The sequence below is a fragment of the Anas platyrhynchos genome, chromosome 20 (assembly GCF_047663525.1).
Source record: "Anas platyrhynchos isolate ZD024472 breed Pekin duck chromosome 20, IASCAAS_PekinDuck_T2T, whole genome shotgun sequence".
Classification (NCBI taxonomy): Eukaryota; Metazoa; Chordata; class Aves; order Anseriformes; family Anatidae; genus Anas; species Anas platyrhynchos.
The window spans coordinates 4,042,539-4,057,585 of record NC_092606.1 but is presented as its reverse complement, the minus strand read 5'-3'; the positions used below and the strand labels follow the sequence as shown (position 1 = coordinate 4,057,585).

At 41.3% G+C, this 15,047-nt stretch overlaps 2 protein-coding genes across 4 annotated transcripts in view; one reads left to right on the top strand and one right to left on the bottom strand.

Moving 5' to 3' along the window:
* The window catches only part of ITGAE (integrin subunit alpha E), a 34,720-nt gene extending 21,374 nt beyond the window's left edge, over positions 1 to 13,346 (top strand). For 2 of the 3 annotated variants that reach the window (XM_013102982.4, XM_072026193.1), the window contains 15 exons: positions 721 to 857; positions 1,214 to 1,362; positions 1,923 to 2,051; positions 3,353 to 3,420; positions 3,835 to 3,970; positions 4,258 to 4,359; positions 4,663 to 4,739; positions 5,650 to 5,727; positions 6,183 to 6,249; positions 6,334 to 6,441; positions 10,513 to 10,596; positions 10,699 to 10,800; positions 11,268 to 11,363; positions 12,005 to 12,115; positions 12,581 to 13,346. In XM_013102982.4, coding sequence (XP_012958436.4) covers positions 721 to 857; positions 1,214 to 1,362; positions 1,923 to 2,051; positions 3,353 to 3,420; positions 3,835 to 3,970; positions 4,258 to 4,359; positions 4,663 to 4,739; positions 5,650 to 5,727; positions 6,183 to 6,249; positions 6,334 to 6,441; positions 10,513 to 10,596; positions 10,699 to 10,800; positions 11,268 to 11,363; positions 12,005 to 12,115; positions 12,581 to 12,661 — 1,525 coding nt within the window. In that variant the 3' untranslated portion in view covers positions 12,662 to 13,346. The remainder of the gene's footprint in view (positions 1 to 720; positions 858 to 1,213; positions 1,363 to 1,922; positions 2,052 to 3,352; positions 3,421 to 3,834; positions 3,971 to 4,257; positions 4,360 to 4,662; positions 4,740 to 5,649; positions 5,728 to 6,182; positions 6,250 to 6,333; positions 6,442 to 10,512; positions 10,597 to 10,698; positions 10,801 to 11,267; positions 11,364 to 12,004; positions 12,116 to 12,580) is intronic. The other variant, XM_005023105.5, reaches the window with a different exon arrangement.
* HASPIN (histone H3 associated protein kinase) lies at positions 5,298 to 9,563 on the bottom strand. Its single transcript, XM_021274875.4, has one exon. The coding sequence runs from the start codon at positions 9,497 to 9,499 to the stop codon at positions 7,064 to 7,066; it is 2,436 nt and encodes an 811-aa protein (XP_021130550.4). The 5' UTR covers positions 9,500 to 9,563; the 3' UTR covers positions 5,298 to 7,063.
* Positions 13,347 to 15,047: the final 1,701 nt, after the last annotated feature.

Genomic DNA, 15,047 nt, shown 5'->3' with positions numbered 1-15,047 from the left:
CTACATTTTAGTGTGTTGGGGAAATGTTTCAAAGACAAATTTAGAATCTGTGTTCCAAGCACTGTGTAATGATTCTATTTTTAATTTGGCATTGGACAGACATTAAAAAAATCTTTCCCAGTGCTAGAAGAAATCCTATAAAATGTAAAGCTATTAGCTCAAGTTGCAAAGGCTTTTGCCTTTGAATGCAAGTATGAGATAATGAACATTAAGATGTATGTTAATTGGTTAACGTCTATAATTCAGCACTGATGGTTTTAGTCATTTAGACAAAAAATCTTCTTGACAAACCTTGCCTTATTTCCAATCAGATGTCTGGTAGCTGAATGACTTGTGGAGTTCACAAGGGCTAAGACATGATGAGCAGATTTGATTTTGTTCTTGCATTTTGTATTTGGAAACAAATTGTAGATAAATAGAGAATTTTTACCACTAGATAATGAGTTCATCTAATGGAAACATAAACAGTGAGTTTAATTCTGAAACTCTAGCTATATTGGTATATTTTGGCTGTCTGTTCCTTCAGGCTCATGGGATTTTGTACATTCTCAGTGTTCCCAGCAGAAACTGGAACTTCTGTAAATAGGCTAGCTTGGTCCAGGTGAAATATCATGGAAAAGCTGAGCACTTGTTAAGCTTGCTGCCAGGATTTCTTAAAATATTTTTTCCTGAATGTTTCAAAAATTTAATTCTGTTTCTTATTTGCTCTCCACTGGCTAGCTCGAGACCAGTTGTTCACTTTCTCACCAGCATGAGATTCAACCCTGAGAGAATAGTAATTTTCCAGAACAGCAGCAGCATTGTTACAGCAAAACTGTGTTTCAATATAACCTCAGCTTTACCAGTGTCTCAACAAGGTAATAAATGGGAATTGTGATCAGACTAAAATCTATGGTCCTACACCATATTAGAAACTTGGCATTGTGGACAATTTCTGGTACATCTGAAAAGAATTTTGAAAATCTTGCATATTGTATCTCAGCCTAAACTTTCAGATCCTTTGTAGGGTGCATGAGCAGGCAATGTAGGGGTCATTGGAAAAGCTTTTCCATTTTGCTTGGCTTATGGGAAGATGTTGGAAATATATCACCATGTTTTTTTCCTCTTCTGTGAATGTTGGAGCTACAGATCAGAACTCTGTTCCCCTTCATTCACTGATGCTTTGCAATTGCTTTGTTCTGAGCACACAAGAAATTCCTGTCTGTGTTTCCAGTGTTTTCACAGTTACATATTCTCTACACGGTGGACTTAGATGTGAAAAAGGCAAAGAAGAGATTACAGTTTAAGGATCAGAACACCACAACAAGTGGAAAGCTCTTAGTCAGAGAGCACACATGCTCTGAGCTGCAGCTTTTCACGCTGGTAGGTGATGTTGGTCAGACTCACTACAGAAAGAAGGGTTAAGAGGAGAGGATTTTTAACGGAATCTGCATGATGATTAATCTCCCTTGAAATGCAAAATTACTATAATTGGGTGTTTTTTCTGGGTGTTAGACTTGCTAAGCATGTTTTATAGCTGAGGGGAATGTGTACCATCTTGATTTGTATTCCTATAAATCAAACTGTCATCCTGTTGGGTTTGTGTGAAGTATTTATAATGCAAGAGTTGTCAGAGAGTCATGAAACTCTAAAGGATTTAAACAAACATAAGGGAAACCATTTTTTACAATGTATAACTGAATTGGTGAATGCATTACCCAGTGGATGTCATGGGAGCCAAATGTATAAAATCCCTCAAAAAACATTTGGCAAATTTATGGTCCACTGATGGCTATTAAAATCAGTGGCCTAAAGGTAACATCTAAGTCAGAAGGTCCCTAAATATGCCACATGACAGAAGCTGTAACATGTAATGTGTGAAGACTGTTTTGCATTTTAATATCCAGATATTTTATCAGTTTCATGTTCTTCCTTTCTTGTAGCCATGTGACTTCGACTGTTTTTCCAATGTTTATCTGAGAGTTAAATATGAGCTCTGTGAGAAAAATGATAGGACGGAGTTTGCTGTTCCTGTGCTTGATAAATATCAGCCATCAGAAATGCATTTTCAGGTAATAAAATACTGAAGAGCTCTTCTCTTTCCACAATGCAAAGCCTTTACTATTAAAAAGAATAATAATCATGTTTTTCTTAGCCTTTGTATGTTGCCTTCTCCCCTCTGCTAGCTTTTCTAGTTATCATTATTGTATTCCAGGTAGACTTTAGGCCCAGGTTTCCCCCAAACAGATACTATTACCCTATTAAGAGAATCTCCTCTCTAGGATCCAACCTTTTACTTTTGACCACATTCCTCCTGGGTCTCTGTTTAAGATGAGATTAGATGCTACATGTGAAGAAGGCAGATTGGTTTTATGTTTTGTGAAGTACTTTTCATCATTTGAACGGTGTACTTAGTAGTAATACCTACAAAATTTTTGAGTGAATGGATTTTAAAAATAATTAAAATTAGGTATACATATATAATTTGTTTAGATTTACTCGTTTCAAAGCAATAGTTGTAACGCTGCAAACTCCCAATGAACTGAACCTCTAAGTTTGAGATCCTGTTTCCGCACTTGCAGTTCAGGACACGTTAATCTGGCCCTTTTTCACAGTTACTCTAAAATCCAAATCACAAAGCTCTTTACAGAGGCATCTTTGGCTGCTTAATAGGTGTCTTAAACCACAATTCAATATTTAATTAGCAGTCAATAAAGCGTAGGACAGAAAAGTTAGTATCACACTTAGCACTGAGTGATAATGAACACTAATTACCATAGTTGCCATAGTCTTAGACATTATGATGATACATTTATATCCTAAGAATAATTCATGAGATTCTTGACTGTTGGTCAGTTTTGCTTATTACTTGTGCACCCCAAAGCTAACTATTAATTTTCACTGAACTTCTGCAGAAACATCAGCCACAGACAGATTTTTATTGTTGAATAAAACTATTGCTAAAGGAAGTAACCTCATCGCTACAAAATAGTGAGCCTATAAAATGGCATACATATATCATATGAAAATGTTTATTCAAGAAAAACACATTGTCCCTGAAAATTAACATTATTGTCCTGTGGCAATCTAGGTATAAACAACTGGCAATTGTTTAACAAGACCTTACCGCCGCTGAAGACTTTATGTCCTAATGAAATCAGAACTTTTCCTGGGAGTTAAATTACAAACTGCACTACTTACTGCATCACTAGAGGGTCCTTTTTGTCCAACTTCTCCTTAACTGAGGTCAAGGGAATTTTGATTTTCAGAGAAGGACCCCTGTATGTATGTGTATACGTAAAGATATGTTAAACCTGCTACCTTGGAAAAATCAGGACTGTTAAATTTTAACTTGATCTGTGTTTGCTTTCAGTTGCCTTACAAGAAGGACTGCAACAAGACCATCTGTACTGCTCATTTAACTTTGACAAGTCAGATTCAGTGAGTCAAAGTAGTTGTATTACTTGGATTTTTTTTTATTTAGCATTCATATAACAGGCCATCTTTGTGCATAAGGCATTTTGTTTACTTCATTGTAAAAAGTCACCCTGGAGACTCACTGGAAAATTAATCAGCTGGAACAATGTTTAAAAGCTGTTGATGTAAAAGAGAAACAAAAAAAATGTTACCTAAAGTTTGGAGATAACTGCTTTCAATATTAAGAAGAAAGCATTTTCCTACACACCCTGAACAATAATGAATAATTAATTGAGCTGTTGCATTATCCTGTGTGTGAAAGTACTTCAAGGGAGTTATTACCAGAACCAAAATAGGTCTCTTATTTAAAAACAAACTTCAAGAAATTACATGTAACTTCTTTTACATGAAGCCTAATATTTTTCTCTCTGCTTCTAGAAACGAATTAGTGGTGGGCTACACTAAAGAAGTGTCCATGAATTTTTTACTAAATAACAGTGGAGATGACTCATACATGACAACTATGGTCTTGTACTATCCTAAAAATCTCCATTTTAAGAAGGTGACAGCTGAGGTAAGATCACAAAACAACTGTTCAGCTAGTTGCAGAAAGAAAACAGTGCTGAAAGAAAACACAACTCTGCCTCCCATTCATTTACTACCTAAGTGAATCTTGAATAAAGGTTGGGGGAGGGACAGTATTTTAGTTGTCAGAAATACAGCCTGAATTACTAGATTTATCTAAGACTCCCAAGGTTTTATTGGGCTACTTGCACCTAATTCATTTTATGGGAGCAGACAGAATTGAATTTCCCAGTTTATTTTTATTGCTATTGAAGAGCATCCTTGTTCTGTTGGCAGCCATCCTCTCCTGCTGTTCACTGTGGCCTGCCAATACAATTCACTTCTGTGGAGATATCCTTGAACTGCAGAATTGGGCATCCAGTATTCAAGAAGACAACAGTAAGTGGAGATGATAATTTTCATTTTTCCCTTCCTCTAAATGGTACTTTGAGTAGCTGTGCTGGCATCCCCCACCTTTACAGTTAAGCCATAGCATCTCTTCTTTCAAATTCAGCTTATTACCCACATGCATTTTCTCAAGACAAGTGATAGTTTCCAAATTCCTGCACTTTAACTCTTCCAGAAAGGAATGCTGAGCAGAAAATACATTAGCTATCATGTTTTAACAGTATCCTGGTGAGTTAAAGACTGTATTTACAGGTAATCAATATTTTGTTATATCTTTCTCTTTCCTCAAAATAGGCAACGTTCTCCGTGATTTGGCAATTAGATGAAAGTGTATTCCCAAATAAATCTGCAATCACTGTTAATATCACCAAGTGAGTATTGCTATTTTCAACACAAAATACACTGTAAAAGAAATTCTGTAATTCCTATTCAGTATCCATACTATTTATCTGTCACTAGTTTCACAAAATTGTACTTGTCCTTTTCAATCTCCTAAAGCATTTGGACCCATATAAAAAATCTTTCCTTTATTATTTTAGCTTTGCTCTTACTTCATTATTTCAGTAAAAGATAGAATATCCCTTAAGTTCCTAATTTAAGTATAGTATGTATTTAAAACCTTGTGTTTCCTAAACTGGAAAACTTGGTTCTGACATCCTCCTTCGTTATCAGAGAAAACAGATGAGTAACATAATCCAGCTCTGTTCCAAGTAGAACTATTATTCCAAATAGTCAGGATGAGGATGTATTCAAGTTATTTTTCTCGATCAGGGCTTTCTAATACAGGGAAGTTACTATTCCTTTCTTGTCACATTCCTCTCATTAACTTGAATGGGACTGATTAGCACACAGCACTTTATTAAAAAGCATTTTTAAAAAGGAAATGAGGACTCATCTCTGGCAACTTCACTGCAAGTACACTTTAAGGCAAAGGTTTATACATGAGTTTAATGTCCAGATTTTTTGAAGGGTGAGAAGCTTTTAAATTTTGATTAATTAAGGCATTATTACGTATTCACAAATGGGAATATGTGGAGAAATATTCCAAGGCAATGGCAGCTTCCAAAATCCATAGTAATGAAGGGCTACTCCAACATTACTGCAGTATGTTAACCCACAGGAGAGCAGGATGGCACCCCTTCTTTCATAAGTTACTGCCATTCCGTGTTTCCATCCCTCTTGTATAGCAAATATCCACAATCTGGCAACCATAGAAATAGAAAACCAAGGCAGGCAGATAATAAAGCTGTTTCATCAAATTATTTTTTTTTTCTTTTAAAGCATAAATGAAAATACCACCATTCTGACTGAAAAACATGTCCTTGATGTCAGATATGTGTTCACTGCAGTTCTTACCAAGTAAGTTTTAAGAATATTCAATTACATTATATTACTTTAGTCAATTAGAGGAAAAAAGGGTTGAGAGGATGCCTGGTAGGATTCCAGCACAATTTCCATCTTAATAGTTTCAAGCATTGCAGGTTGTCAAGTTGCTTTCTGTGGTATAAGACAGCAAAAGTAAAGAGTCTGGAAGATGGAACAACAAAACATCATAGGCAGGGAGATAACTAGGGTCAAATATAAACCCTTAACTATTTAACTGATTTAAAAATACCTTCAAGATTGCTTCAAGGATGCATCTAATTGATAGACTGCATATATGCCCATATACAGACTGTAACTAACATTCCTCTTTAACAAATTTGATCATGCTACCTCCTTATTACTTAATGCATGTGGATCACTGGATGTACTGATGTTCAATAATAATTAAATTCAATGTTCACTTAGTTTTAATTTATCTTCCTCTGCAGGCCAGTGTCTTTAATGTACATGAACGTTCGCCAAGGACTACTTGAAAACAAGGAATTTAAATTTAATGTAAGTATAGCTTCAAATTTAGTTCATCTCATCTGTCTGCAATCAGGACTAAAGAACACTTACCTTGTGCATTTTCTTCCGTAGATAAATGGAGAAAATCGCTTTAATGCTACCATCAAGTTACAGATTTGGGTTCCTGTCATTGTACAAGGTCAGAACATAGCAACTGTGAAAAATGCATCAGGAACACAGGTACTTCCTGTTTGTGTTTTGTTTTTTTGTTTTTGTTTTTTTCCCCATAACACAATACCTCTTCGCTGGCCCTTACAGAGGAAAAAAGGTTGTATTATTGCAGATTAAGATTTTTTTTTAAAAACTACACTACAGAAACTTCAGGAAATTTTATAGCATTATTCCAAGTACATGTTGGGCCAAACTGAGCAAAAGTTCGTTTTAAAAACTAAGTCAAAAGGTAGGTGTTCTCTCCCTTTCTATCCCTAACTGGGCTAACAATATTTACCTTTGTCTATCTTTTTGTTTGTTTGTTTGAATTTGTAAGAAATAAATATAGTAAGGGAAGAGCTTCTAATAATCTAAGTGGAATTCAGGACATGAACTAATAAGCCTGAAGAGATCTCTTCCCCCCACCTCCAATGTCAAGTCTGTTCCCTTTCACCCTCACCCCTCAAAAAAGTACATATGGAAACATCTTAAAGCAGGTGGCTTTTTTTGTGCATTTTTACACATTTTTCATACTGGTAACTGATTGTAACATTTCTTCATCATGTCAACATTTAAAAAGACCATAGAGAAAAAAGACAAAGGAGAAAGGGGCATCAGTGACTTAGTTCTTGGAAGCATTGTGCCCCTTTACTCACTGGAAGAGGCTGCTGCTATGCAAAACTTCACTGGCAGACCCAAAGGTCAATACTTCTTTACGGAACTTAATGAGCTGCTGCTTTATTTTTCTCAAGACAGAATTTGATTCTTTTTTCTTGTAAACCACATCTTTCAAAAGTTTATCTGACAAATAGTGCAACCAGAGGACATTGCTGTGTGGATGATAGTCAGTCCAGCTGTTGGAGTTCTCTGCTTTCATTTGCCTGTAGATATCAAACTGGTAGTCTCCCGTGCCTTGGAACAGCTCTTCGTCAGTGGAAAGGTCACAAAATACAGTTAACCCATCTTTCTCCAGACGAGACAAGGTATAATCTATGATGTTGACATGGATCCCACGTGTGGGGATTGTGCACGTCGTCCCATTTAACACATAATTAAGCTCTTTGACATCTGTTTTCTTTACCAGCACATTCCCCCAGTGTAAGTCTCTGTGCTCAAAGTGCAGTTCCTGTTCTGCCACAGCCAGGGAAGCAGTCACCTGGTGCAAAATGCTTTTTGCTGAAGCCACCGAATTCAATCTTTTTCTCATGTTCTCCAAGTCACTGCCTCCAAATTCAAACTCCAGAACCATGAAGAGTTGCTCTTTCCCAAAAAGGTCTGGCCGATCATTTTCTGATCCTGTTACTTTATCATATTTGTCCCAAGCTTCTAAGAGATACTTAGGATAGGCCCCTTGAACACAGTGCACAGAGTACAAGCTAACAAACCCTACAGTCCTGTTCACAGACTCTTCAGACAGAAGACTGAGTTCCTTTGAAATTATTATCTCTGGTAGAATCTCTCCAAAGCTTTTTTGAGCTTCACCATTCACTCTTTCAGTCCCCTCAATGGGAATTATTTTTAAGGCCACAGGTCCTCTATTACTGTCAATCTGGAAAACCTCTCCGAACACCCCTTCTCCAATTTTCTTGCAATCTTTCATCTTATCTAAAGGAATGCATTCCTCAAAAGTGATAGGTCTCTCCTGCTGGCATTCCCCCAAAACCTTCTCTGCATCTGTAAGCATTACCTCCAGGCCTGAACAGGCATTCCTGGGAACCAGCAGTATCATGGAGGAAGCAGATAAAGCACAGTACTGAGCCATACTAGAATTTGGGGTTGCTTGGTGCCCTGTAACCTCGGAATTCACAGAAGGGGTACAAAGGATGCTATTGTAGGAACACTCGTCTGCAGTAACTTTCTTTTTCTTATGGAAGTACAAAGATGCTCGAAGTCTACCCCAGGCATAGGAGTTATTGAGGAATGAACAATCGTTGTCTCTTGTATCTACAGATATTTCCCGACCACCCTTCTTCCTTCCTTTTGGTCTTAGTTGGGGTCTGAAAGAGGAGTTATTAGCCTGCTGCTGTCTCTTATTTTTGAGTCTTTGGGGACAGAGCCTCAGTTGTCTATCCCACCGCTTGGCACTGAAGCCACTGATGCAAGCTCTTCTACAGGCACTTCCCTCTGCAGAACCGACCTTGGTGCGTTTGTTTTTATACTCCACCGTTCCTTGAGGGCCTAAAGGTGACGCTGGCTTCTGGCAGGAAGGCTGAGCACCTGCCTTCTTGTCAGCTTTCATGCTCGTCAGCCACAGCGGCACTTCCTGACGGTTCAAGACCACCACCGGCGTTGACTGGAGCTTGGTTTTCCCTCCCTGAGCGCTCAGGCTTCCTTCTGCTGAACCTCCCTTTACCTCATCGCCTGGCTCTTCGGCCCTGCCACCACCACAGGGGGTGGAGTGCAGGGGCTCACCGCGAGCGGGAGGAACACTTGTGCTTTGCTGCAGGAACAGGGCTCCCCGCACGGACGCCCTCAGAACCCTGCCGACCCTTTGTGGCGACGCCTCCACCTCCGCCTCTCCCCTCAACGACTCGGGCGTGCCGGGCTCGCTGCCGAGCGAGGCGTCCTGCCCCCCTCCGGGCGACGAGAAGAGCTCCAGGCTGCCCTGCAGCCCCGAGCCGCCCCCCTCCAGTCTCAGCTCGGCCGGCGGCGTGCGGCGGCTCCGGCGGGGCGCCCACTGCGGGGTGCTGCAGAGCAGGGGGCGCCGAGCCCCGCGGGACGGCCCCTGGCGGCGGCGGGCGGCGCGGGGAGGCAGCGGGGAAGGCGACGGGGAGCTGAGGGCGGGCGGCCGGTTCTCCTTCCCATCCTTCTCCTGAGTGGCGGCGCCGCGCCGGCTCCGCAGACACCGAGCCCGGGCGGGGCGCTCACCCAGCGGCTGCCGGCGGCGCTTGCCGGGCGGAGAGAAATCGGGGTCGTCCGAAGCGGCGGAGAGGGCGCTGGAGCAAGCGGAGCTGGAGCCGGCCGAGGTGGAGCTGAAGAGCCGCCTGCGGTCCTGAGGCGGCGAAATCCAGCGGGAGGGCTGAGGCAGCGGGCGGAGGTGGCCGCCGCGCCGCGAGTACGTGCGGAGGAGCCGCGGCTGCAGCGGCATGGCCGGGCCGGGCCTGCCTGAGGGGAGCCGCCGAGCCCGCCCGCCCGCCGCCGTTTCAAACGGGGCCTCGCGAGACTGCGGCGGGCGGGAGCGGGGCGGGGCGGGCACGGGCTCAAAATGGCCGACGGTGGAAGGGAGGCGGGGAGAGGAAGTGGTCCCATCCCCATGTTGTGAGAGGGGTTGCCCCGAGCGCCTTGGGCAGGGCGGTGTCCAGCGGGGCTTGTATTTCTCTAGAGGAGAATCCGCAGCCTCTGTGGGCAGCCTGTCCCAGCGCTCTGTCCCCCTCACAGCAAAGAAGTACTCCCTCATATTGAGCCAGAACCTCCTGTTTGTGCCTCTTGCATCTCGTCCTGTCACTGGGCACGACTGAAAGGAGTCTGGATGCATCCTCTCAACACACTCCCCTCAGATCTTTATGTATATGAATGTGGTCTCCACTCAGTCTTCCCTTTCCCAGGCTAAACAGGCCTGGTACAACAGCCTGTTCTTGTACAACAGGTGCTCCAGTCATCTAATCATTTTAGCTCTCATCTGAGCTCACTCCAGTAGTCCCATGGCCCTCTTGTACCGGGAAGCCCACAACTGGACACAGCACTCCACGTGTGGCCTCATCGGGGCTGAGATAATCAGTGATAGGACTAGAGGGAATGGCCTCAAGTTGCATCAGGAGAGGTTCAAGTTGGAAATTAGGAGACGTTTCTTCTCAGAAAGAGCAGTCAGGCATTGGAATAGGTTGCCCAGGGAGGTGTTGGGTCACCAGCCCTGGGGGTGTATATGGAAAGGTTGGACGTGGTGCTTGGGGACGTGGTTCAGTGGGTGGTATTGGTGATAAGGGGAATGGTTGGACCAGATGATCTTGAAGGTCTTTTCCAACCTTAATGATTCCATGATTCCTCTGGGTTGGGGCTTTCCTCTGGGCTGGGGCTGTCCCGGCCTTTGCAGCGCTACCACACCGCTCTGTACATGCATTGGCATCGTGGTCAAGGCACTGAGCTGTAACTGTTCAATTTCAGGGTACAACAGAGTGCAGAATCAGCGATGAACTGGTGCTTCATCTAAGGGACTATTCCAACAGCACAGAACTAGAGGTGAGCCAGGTTGGTCCTTGCTGCTGTTGCAGCAGTTTACCACAAGGTGACAGGGTGGGTACCCGTGTCATCCAGGGAGTTTACCCGTGGTTGACATCCCTCTCGTTGCAGGTCACTCAGGACGTGAAGTATCAGTGTGTGTATTGTTCCATCCAAGCAGATAATGAAAACATCACCGTGGCAGCTGAATTGTCCTTAATTAACGCAGACCAGGTATATGCGAAAGACCACACTTCTCTGGGTTTGTTTGCTAAAATCTGCTAGCTGCCAGAGGTTTCATGCAAGGATTTATTCTGCATCCCAGCAGAGATTTTGCTCTTCTGCGTATGATGCTATTTTCTGACCCTGTGGAGCAAAAGTGATGTTTTATTCATGGCAGAGCCTCCCAGGGGGCACTTGGCTCTTAGAAGAGCTGCTGCATTCTCCTTACTTCCTTCAGAAATTGCTGCCCGTGAAATGATTGTTCCAATACCACAAGGTTTGGTCTAGACAATTTCTCATTACTGATAGTCGCATGGAAGGAGATGTACGCAGTATTCAGCTTGGTGGCAGCACTACACAGGGTAGTTCTTGCAGTCTGAAGAAGGATTTGCTGTTGCAACATGTGACACTTTTTTTTTCCCTCCAGACAAGACTGAAAAGTAACTCATGTTTTGTGCCTTCTACTTCTTACTCCATAGTTCTTGAAAAGAAGAATTGACCTCCTGATCCCTGCAAAAATCACCTTCGACAGGCAACTATATCAGGGGCTGAGAGAAGAGGAACATAATACTGAGGTATCTGAGCATTGTGCAGGCAGCTTGTTCCTTTTTTAGGGGCAGTAACAAGTGACAAATCCAGATGGTTTTGCTGAACCCAGAGAACCAATGATGTCTCCAGAATTAGATCCTGGGCCCTTTAAAGCAAATAGCTTTTCCGCTATTGAATTTAGTAAAATCAGGTTTTGATGATAGGATGAAAACAAAGGGAGGATATTTGCTAGTGCAGATCAACAATCTGAGAAGTTCTATGTGGAACTCTGTTTATCCTCTAACATGTCTGGCTAATACAGAGACCTCTTGTCTTCTCAAGGATTTCAACATGAATAATCGTCCTCTCTCCCTTGGAAAGTCATGGTTTTTATTCTGAAAATTGTCACTGGTGACTGTTGTAATCGCTGTAAACTCATAATGAAGACTTAGTAAATTTAATTCCCTTGACTAGTCTTGGAATAATAAAAACCATAAAACAAAACAAAACAAAAAAAACTTTAATATTGCATTACAAAGTATCTGCAGAGGTAGATTAATGGGGCATCTAGCATAGAGTTTAAAGTTTGAATGCTAGCTCAAACTAAATAGCTTTCTCAGTTAAAAGCTGATGAGAAAAAGATAACCGGGCTTCAGTATGTGATAATTTGGCCTTGATTCTGTTTCAGATAACTCTTATCTTCCTGAAAGAGGAAGTGTTTGATCCTGTACCTATTGTCATACAAAGCTCTATTGGTGGACTTCTCGTGCTGTTGTTCATTATTCTGCTTCTCTGGAAGGTGGGTATCCTTCACGCACACACAACAAAACAGAAATCTTTTTGTAAGATGCATGCATGCTTTTAAGATTTCTCCAAGTATGAAAACAGTTTTTTTCAAATGCTCATTGAAAGACCTCTGCCACTTACTGTTGTAAGACCTCAGTCTTACATTTTGAGCTATTTTGAGCATTGCAGTGTAGCCTCTAAAGACCTGTTTTGAAGTACTTTACCGAATGCTTGGATGTTTTGAGGTGTTTATAGATGTTCTGAAGAGTTTTGAACAATGTCAGCCTTTAGGCTTATAACTCTGTCAGAAGTCATACCTGGGTTGCATCCTGCATTTATTCATTCACTTACTGTGACTCTGACAGGGAAAAACTTGGAATTTTCTTTTTATTTTTAAGAAAAGGGAAAAAATAATGCATTCACAAAGACTTAAGGTTTTTGTTTGTTTGTTTGTTTGTTTGTTTGTTTTTTCTCTCAGTTTGGCTTTTTCAAAAGAAAATACAAGATCATGATGGAGCAAGAAGATAGCAGCAAGAAGATGCTTCCTGCACAAGACTAAGCTGGCCAAAGTAGAACCCTCTGCATTCTGTCACCATCTTTTTGGAAATACCAGAGTCAAAGTCTGGCTAAGATGCAAAATGATTCTTGTTCCCTGAGCTGGGGTAGATCTATAGGACTCCAGACTTTGGGACTCCTCCAAGTTCCTGTTCTGACCATAGGGGCCCTGCACTTTTGGGCAATCTAGTTGCGTGCTTGTTTAATTTGAGCTCACCACTCATCATAGAAGGGCTGTCTGGCGTTGATAAACTAGACTCCCCATGACATATTTTGCTTTAATGTAGAAATGCTAGGAAAAAATCAGCTTGGAGCCTGTTATATTGGATTATAGTCTTAATTGTGATGCTGAGTGGTTCTTAAAATGATTTTAATACTGAGTAGCTTCTGAATAGATTAAAATAGAAATAGATTAGTGGAAGCTTCCTATTCTGCTATTGCTAATGAAAATGCAGAGACAAGCATTTTGCATATAAGTGTATATACTTATATATGAGAATATATATAAAAATTTGTCTATTTTAATACAGTAGAGTATGTTCCTTGATATCTCTGGTTCTTGGAATGAGAAGTGTATATGTCGTGATTTGAATTTTGTACTTTACAGGGTTGTTTCTGGTTTTGCATTTTCAGTTGCTTTCAGATCCTGATATGGTCACAAATAAAAATTTGCATTATGGGCCTTATTACCAATTTAGACAGTCTCTTCCTGTATGAAAGGTCTCCTCTTGGCTTTTTCTCTCATGTTTGGCTAACCAAAAACCTCACAAATCTGATATGTATTTACACACAGCAGTAGAATAAACACAGATTTTTGTCCGGATCTTCAGAAGGCAAACTGTTTGCTATCTCTTTTGGCTTAACCAGTATTGCCTGATGGAAAGCTAAAGTTAACAAGCTGTGGTCTGCCTTTAAGTTTCCTTGTATAATTTGTGTTTAGTACTTGGATAGTACTATTAATATATCTCTTCAAAGCTATTACAGAGATCACCTTCATGATGTGTTAGGCATTCTGCAGGCTGTACAACTCTGGATATGTCCCACCTCTAAATTTGGCTGCCAAACAGGTGGAAGTTAAAGGTGCTAAGTGCACTGGCCTGCTTGCTTAGTGCAAAAGAGAAAACAACCAGAGCAAGGTATTAGCTGAGGAGTGTAAGGCCCCCATGTCAGTTTCAGCTGTGCAGGAGAGAGAGAGGTGGTGAGAATTTGTGCTGTCATCCAGCTCAGTCAACAGCAGCAGCCATTCTTTCCTGATTTTTTCTCTCTGGCTGATTGTAGAGTTCCTTGCAGCTGCATACAAGCTGTGAGTCACTCCAAATCTGTTTACAACTGTTAGGAATTGAGACTAACTAGGAGAGAGTTCAGAAAAGAAAGTCTCATCTGAATCAAAGAACCACTTATGGCAGGTTTTTTTATGATAACAGCTCTGTACCATTTGGAAAGAATGTGCTTTGTCTGGTCCGAATGGCTTTACTGCCCCCCTAACTGTTACTCCTCTTTTTTTTTTTTTAATTTAATATTTTTATTTTTTTAAAATAAATTATTTCAAAAGACCCCTGCCTGTGTATAACACTTCATTTCAAAGGTAGCATTGCAGGTCTCTGGAGCTACTGTCCATCTTTCAGTCTATGTTTTGGTAGAACAGTTTGCATGTTCCTGAGTGAATGGACTTTGATGAGGCATTAAGTACATGAAAAGCAGAATATGCTGACTGGAGAGAGAATGCCTTTGAAGGGCTTCAGGCAAGCAAGCAGCTGAGTGACTGAGGTGGCAGCATTATAAAGAAGCCACCTACTTTTTCATAGCTTCCTTATTTATTCACTTACTAATTTGTTTTTAAGTTGTGGGCCATGTTGGCTTTGCTTAGGAGAAGAAAATTTGTTGTCTGTTTTTTTCCACAGCTCTAGACAGGTCTTGTACCGAGCAACACTTGGGACAGATAGCTGTGCTGTTGTGAAAGGACTGCGATATACCAGCAGCTGTGCTTTTGCTGCCAGTCTCCCTAGGAGCCATCTAGCCCATCCTCCCTACCAGACCTTCACCGTTCCATACCAAAGTCCTATCTGTTCTGAAGCACCTAGAGATCTCTACAGTCAGATCACACTTCATAAGATTTTGCACAGAAAAAAAAAAAAAAGCTGTTGGTAGTTTTTTCATTACTTTCCCTTAGGAAAGATTGTTAATTGTATAAGTTTGTGCTAAGAATAAGGAGTTGCGAGAAGACTTTTCTCTTCTTGAGGCTAAACAAGCCCAGCTCCTTCAGCCAATCTTGTTATACTCTCTCTTCTTCGTTTTTTTTTTTTTCTTCTTCTTCTTCTAGGTTTTTCTCTGAATTAACTATCCCTCATTACTCAGATTCCTTTTGTTGTCCCTTAAGGCTCTCAAAGAGG

Excerpts from the sequence above, each read along its gene's own strand:
- HASPIN (XM_021274875.4), bottom strand. The coding sequence starts at position 9,499 with ATGCCGCTGCAGCCGCGGCTCCTCCGCACGTACTCGCGGCGCGGCGGC.